Raw genomic sequence first — 6700 nt, 5'->3', positions numbered from 1 at the left:
TTGTGCCTTAGCAGAGGACTGACCCTGCAGGAACCTTTGCCTGTCCTCCAGTGAGTGAGAAGTTGGTGGGCTGGTGGCCTGGCTTGGCCCTGGTCTAATCAAGGAAGTCTTCCCAGAGGAAGAGGAACCTTGGCTGGGCCAAGAAAAAGAATAGGCTGAGTTTAAACTGGCAGAGGTGGGATAGGAAGGCATGAGTCCCAGAAAGCCACATGAGCAAAAGACTAGAAAAGGAATCACCAGAGCGACAGCCACAATTTATTAAGCTGAAGCCCAGAGAGGGGAGGGAACTTGCCCCAAGGCACACAGCAAGGGAGGGGTAGACTGGGGCGAAGATGCTGCCCCCTCTGTTGCAGGCTGCATTGGCAGGGATGCGCTGCCGCCCCTGGCTCATGGCCTCCGGAGCTCTTCCACGCAGGGAGCTCATCAGACACTGTCGTTCAAGGGTGCTTCACGCTCAGACACCGGATAGACACCCACCCTCCTTTACACCCACCCAGGACACAAACCCTCCGCCCCTCCCAGCCTGGACGCTCTCGGCTTCAGCTGCCCTGTGGGTGCAGGGGCTTCCTGGACGATCCTCCAAAGCCACTGTGACAGCCGCTTCGAAAGGCAGTTGTCACATTTCAGAAAGCAAGATCGGGCCTCGCTGGAAGCCTGAGGGGCTGTTTCTGAGCCTTAGCCCCAGAAGTACAAAAAGTCTTTATTTCACAGAAATAAGGGCCATTTCCACAGTTATGGGGAAAGACATGAAAGGCAGGACGGGAGGTGCCGAGCTGACTGTCCTCTTTAGAAAGCTCTTCTGACCAGGGCAGGAGGGCCCAGGGCCGCAGCCAAGCCCCAGCCTGGACACAGTCTGAGCTCCAATTTCGGCTGACGATAATCTGGGGGAGAGTGGGGTGCTGTGGGATGGAGGGAGTCAGCCCATATTGTAGATTCCTGGGCAGAGAAGGAAGAGGCTCAGGTGGTGGCATTGGGCATCCGTCACAGGTGCCCGGGAGCCTCAGGACAGGGGCCACACGAGCCAGGCTCACATCGGGGTGCTGCGGACACTGCCCTCCTCCTCGGGAACGTTCTCATAGGCATTCTCATGCTCGCTGGACCTGAAAGTGGATGGCAGGGTCCTGGTGGGTCATCACGCCTCCCAATCCATCCCCTTCTCCCTGCCCTCCTGGCACATGTGAGGACAACATCTTCCAGAATGAACGTTTGACTCCCAGAAGGGGGTTCCCCGACCCTATCTGGGCTTGTGCACCTGAGACAGGAAGCCTCTCAGCACCCCTGAATCCCACCTCCCTCTTCCATGGGGTGCTCTGCCACTGGGTCCCACCGAGCAACCCTCCCCCATGTCACCCATCCCCCCTGAGCACCATCCCCTACTGAGCCCCGCCTCACACTGAGTCCCCCACTCATTCACCCCTTCACTGAAGCCCCTTCCCCATCTAGCCCCTTCCCCCACAGCGCCCACTGCCTGTGAGCCCCAATCCACCTGCTGACCCCTCCCCTGCCAAGTCCCCGACCCTAACTGAGCCCCCACCCCAGACTGAGGCTACATCTCCCCACAGAGCCCTGCAGTGCTCACAGAGCCCCCACCCCCTCCCTGGTCCTTCAACAGCCCCTCACCCTCAGCAGCGCCTGGTCTTAAGGTCCCCCCAGGTCCTTGGGACACAAGGCAGGCAGCCCTGTGTGGAGCCTCACCTGAAGCTGGCCACCATGGAGGAGTACCTTCCATCCGTTCCCACCAGGACCCCATCAACTTTGTTTCCAACGGTCATCGCCATGTGCATGGGCTCCCTGGGGACAGGGCTCATCAGTGGGCACATCAAGAGGGCCCCCCATCCAAGCAGACCCTATCTCAGGTCCTGGTTCTCACGAGCCCACAGGGCAGTGGCAGCCCCTTCACAGAGCACCCTCGTCCTGCGGCCGTTTTTCTGGGCCCTCCCACGGGGCCTCACGCCCCTCTCTGGGCTCCACTGTGGGGGTCAGGAATTTGCAAAAGGCTTCTCCACATGCCAGGCCCTCTCCACGCCACCAGCCACCCTCTGCTCAGCCCCAGAGCAGGCCCAGCAGGACGTCCCTGGGCAGCGTGGGCAGCACAGGCAGTGGCTGCTGCAGGCAGAGCTGGGGCCGGTGGAGAAGGCGAAGCCAAAGCTCCTGCCTGTTGCTCAGGTTTACACCCCCTGCTGTGGGCTCTGCCCCCAGCCCCTGGAAACTGCTCCCACCAGACCTTACACCTGTTCATCTTTCCTCAGACATCCTACAGGCACCTCAGACCTCCTATGTCCCCAGTTAAACTCAGCAGTTGCCCCAGATCTGCTCGTCTCCTGTGCCCTGTGCCTCAGTTAGTGGTCTCCAGTCAGAAACCCCAGCGTCAGCCCTGTCCTCCTCCCCTTGTGCCCACTCTGATCTCCATCCAGCCGCTCCCAGGTGTCCCCTCCTAGACAGCGCGCAGGCCCATCCCCTTATGGCCAGACCTGGGCTCCCCCCGACCTCATGCCCAGCCTCCTGGTCCACACCGGCAGACTGACTGGCCCCACCTCCCTGGAGGCAGCCAGAGTGATTCTGCTGAGGCAGGTCTCACCCCGGGACTGGCTGAAAAAGACTTGTCACTGGACTCCCATTGTACTAAGGTAAAGTCCAAAGTTCAGGTCATTGGTGCACAAGGGCCTACTCAGCCCGGATCCTTCCTGCTCGCACCCTCATCTCAGGCCTCTCCATCTCTCTCCACACCCCTGAACTGCTTGGGTTGCCTTGGCAGCCTGCAAAGAACAGCTGCTAACACCCAGGCCAGTGGGCCACCTTTGTGAGAGCTGTCCCCACCCCTGGGGACAGAAGTAGCCTTTCCCCAGCTCCTGGCCTGGACTTGCCCTTTGTGCGTCCGCACCAGCCCTGGTACCCTGCTCCTGGCCCAGGCCCTGGGTGCACTCTTCCCTCCACTGCAGCGCTTCCCAGGCCACTGTGTCCCGTGACTGACTCTTGTTCTCCAGGTTTCCCGATCAACCTGCAATGGGGAAGCCTCCGACTGACCACCCACCCCGGGCCAGGCCCCACCGTGCTGTCTGCACTCCCCAGTGGCAGCAACACTTGAACCCGTGATTGCTCGTCGGGTCTGGGCCCATGAGGGCAGCAGTCTCGTCTGTCCCATGGCCCCTCTGTACCACGACTGACCCACAAGAAGGACGGAGCCTCCCTTTCCAGAGGTGCTCAAAGCCCCTCACAGGCCAGCACCGCCCTGACTCTGCAGATAGAAACATTGAGAGACCCCCAAGGAGAGAAGATGTCTCCTCAGCACCCACGGGGAGTGGGCACGAGAGCTGTGGGGCCAACAGCCCAGGGCTGGGAGCCAACAAGCCTGAGCTCTAGTTCACCAATGCACCCCATGACCTTGAACCTCAGTTTCCCTTCCACACAATGAGAGCACTGGACCCAGGGTTTCTGAGGCCCTTCTCACAGCTCCTAGAGCAAGAGCAGTGGTTCTGGGGCCCTTCCTGCCTGCTTGGGCCAGCCCAGCCCCCGGGGCCCTCGGGCAGCACTCACGGCTCTTCCTGGCACCAGAAGCGGTTGACGGCAAAGGCAATCGCAACGAGGACCAGGAACACTGCCACGGCGATGAGGCCCTGCATCCAGGGCTGAAGTTTCCCCAGGCCTGAAAAGAGGTGGGGGGTTGTAGCAGGCTGGGGAGGGAGGGGCCTCATGCCCCAAGGGCTGGGGCCTGTGTTGGAGGCCATCAGCAGTGGCCAGGACCAGAGGAGACATTCTGGGGCTGCAGGGGTGGGGTGCGGGCCCACTGACTCCCACTGAGCTGAAGAAAAGGATGGAGTTGGAGGAAGGACAGAGGCTCAGAGAGAAGACAAGAGTTGGAGGAAGGAATGATTAGCCAAGCAACGGACAGGCCTCAGAGTGCTGTGACTGAGATCCAGGTAGCCCAGAGCCTCTTCTCCTCCCCCACACCGTGGGTCACATGCAGGGCCCCCCAGGGAGAGCCTGGGCCGCAGGGACCAAAGGGCAGCCCCCTGGACAGCAGCCTAGGCTGTGCTAGCTGGGAGTGGCTCTCAGAAGGCCGAGGAGGGCCCGGACCTGGCAAGACTGGGCTGGCATCTGGAAGATCCCGTTCTGTAACAGGAGGTTTCCCTGGTGCTGGGAAGGGTGTGCGTGTGTGGGGCGGGCAAGGCTGCTCAGCTAGGGCTGCCCGGGCTGCCCAGGCAGAGGAGTGGACCGGGATGTCCCAAGAGACAGGCCAGAGCGGTGAGCTCCCCTCTGGGTCTTGGGGGCTGGGAAGGAAACCAGCCCCTTTTGACTCCTCCAGCTGGGTGCCCAGGGACTTAGAGTGAGAGACCAGGTGGAGGCCCCAATCATGCACCCTCCTCCTCTTCTCAACCCTTGACACTAACTCAGACCCTCAAGATTTCCCAGAAGTCTTGGCCTTCAGGCCACCGGCAGCCCCGAGGGCTCTCCTCTCTGCTTGGCCTCATTGGGCTCCACAAGCCTGAGGGAGCTCAGTCCTGCAGAGGAAAGACATTCAGTGGGTAGAGGTCCCAGGAGGGGACAGAGGTCTACAGGAGGCTTGTGAGGGGTCCTGCCTCCAGGCCAAAACACCTGCATCTCTAGAGCCATCCTATATTTTGAGGGGCCCAGGCTGGGCATCCAAAAACCTTACACTGCCTCACTCCCACTCAAAAAGTCCTACCTTGAGTCTACCCTAAACATCTCCTGCTGCAGTGAAGGCCTGGCCTCTTCTCGGAGCCTGGCAGGTATTAGGAAGGAGAGAGGAGGCTAGGAATTCTGGCCTGTGGCCAGATCAGACCTTGCTTATCTCCAGTAGGAGCAGAAGAGACACAGTGTGGTTACGCTGCGAGTTCCACACCTGCCAAAACGCGATGCTTTAGATTCATTATTTCCCCCAGAGAAACAATGATTCAGAGTCACTAAATCAGGTCAACCACTCAGGTCAGTGGTTGCTCAAGCACTGGGAGTTAGGACTCTACCCTGGGAGGCCCCTCCCTGCTTGCTCCAGACCCTATGGCCAAGTCCCTCCTGTCACAACAGAAACTGCATTTCCCTGCGCCTCCTCCCATGTGGCTCTGGGGCTAGCACCCAAAGCAAGGGGCAGAGCTTGGGGCAGGAGGAAGGTGTCTGAGTCCTGTCCTTTCTTGCCCTGCTGTGTGACCCATGTAAGCTACTCAACCTCTCTGGTCTTCAGTTCCCGAGAGGGCTTCCAAGATCCAGGAGACAGAGTTGAAGCAGACATACATGAGAGCTCAGGGGGTGGGGGTGCTCTGGAAGCATTTTTGCCAGACCCCTCTGGACCTAAGTCCCACCTGCTGTCACCAGACTTTGGCTGCAGATATCAGACCTTAGGGCACGATGCTTCATCTAGTGCAAAGCCCTTCCACAACTCTGACCTTGGCAGCAGCCCCGGGAGGTGGGCAGAGTGGGGTTTATCATTTTCATTTTATGGGTGAGAAAACTGAGTCTCAAAGAGAGGCTGTGATTTGCTCAAGGCCACACAGCAAGACAGGCAGAGCTGGAGGAAGAGCTCAGATATGTGGTAGGACCACCCTGGGGCACCGCTCTCTACCCAAGCCCAGGAAGCCGAGACAGCGAGGACTTAGGTCAAAGCCATGGGCAAACCCCTGAGAGCACTGTCCCTCCCTGGAGCAAGCCTGCCTCCAAGGGGTGGCTTGGGCACCCCCCTCCCATCCTCCTTGTAGTCCCTGGCCCTGCACTCAGGACCAGCCATCTCTAGGGCAATGCCTGCTCTTTGGGCTTGGGCCCAACTCCTGCTTCTCACCCAGATCCTAAACCCAACACTTCCCTGCTGCCCACTGCTCATTCATGGAAATCAAGTCACAGACAGAGGCCTGGCTCAGACGTCTCTGCCTTGGGAGGATTTTCCAGCTAGCCCGGTCTCTGCTCCCCCCAAAACTACAGGGAACACCACCCATCAGCCCCCGGATCATCAGTGCCCAGCCCGGCCCCCTCCTCCCTGCCGCCACGGGGGCTGGCCCAATCCTGCGCTACCTTGTTGACAGCTGGCGGTTGGCACTGCCGCCAGCAGGCCCAGAATGACCAGGCTGAGGGCTGACATGGCTGTAGGCAGCTCCTGGGCTTCCCTCCTGCCGCCGGAGTCCGGGCTCCTGGAGCCGCTGTGGAGTCTGTTGGTGTCGGCCTGAGATCAACCTGGGCTCTGTCCAGCCCGGGAGGAAAGGAGCTCAGAGGGAAGAAGGAGAGGGGAGGAGAAGGGAAGGTGGGCGGTGGAGGGAAACTGCCCTCCCTCCCACCGTAATGAGCTGCAGGCCTGGCCTCCCCTGGCCCGGGCCCAGGGCTCATTCAAGGCACCTTCCAGGGGCCAGCTAAAGAGGCGGGTCCTAGGGCCAGGCAGAAGTGGGGAGACTCTCAGTCTCACCTCCAAGTCCCTGAGCTCCCCCTTCCTGGCAGTGGGGCTGGGCTCTAGGGAAGGGCGTGACACGTGACACATTGTCACACCTGCCTTGACTGAAACCAGTGGGCAGGGCTTCGTGGAAGGCTGACAGCAGAATTAAGAAATTTGCCGGCTGGCTGCAGAGCCTGGGAAAACCCCAGAGGCTCAACCCCTCCCAGAGCCTGGCCTGTTTCCTTTCTCCCCTCACCTGTGCCTGCCCCACCAAGCCAGACCCTGGGGCTCCAATGCCAGGACCCCGTGCTATGCCCACCTCCTCCCCTG

General features: G+C 60.5%; 1 protein-coding gene across 1 annotated transcript; it reads right to left on the bottom strand.

Moving 5' to 3' along the window:
• Positions 1-646: 646 nt before the first annotated feature.
• PDZK1IP1 (PDZK1 interacting protein 1) lies at positions 647-6408 on the bottom strand. The gene is made up of 4 exons (XM_012649061.1): positions 6019-6408; positions 3535-3643; positions 1696-1791; positions 647-1100 (listed from the first exon to the last, which is right to left on the bottom strand). Exons 1-4 carry the CDS (start codon positions 6083-6085, stop codon positions 1028-1030), a joined length of 345 nt encoding a protein of 114 aa, XP_012504515.1. The 5' UTR covers positions 6086-6408; the 3' UTR covers positions 647-1027.
• Positions 6409-6700: the final 292 nt, after the last annotated feature.

The sequence above is a fragment of the Propithecus coquereli genome, unplaced genomic scaffold (assembly GCF_000956105.1).
Source record: "Propithecus coquereli isolate 6110/MARCELLA unplaced genomic scaffold, Pcoq_1.0 Scaffold299, whole genome shotgun sequence".
NCBI lineage: Eukaryota > Metazoa > Chordata > Mammalia > Primates > Indriidae > Propithecus > Propithecus coquereli.
The sequence above is the reverse complement of the archived record's forward strand: the minus strand, read 5'-3'. Positions and strand labels throughout refer to the sequence as shown.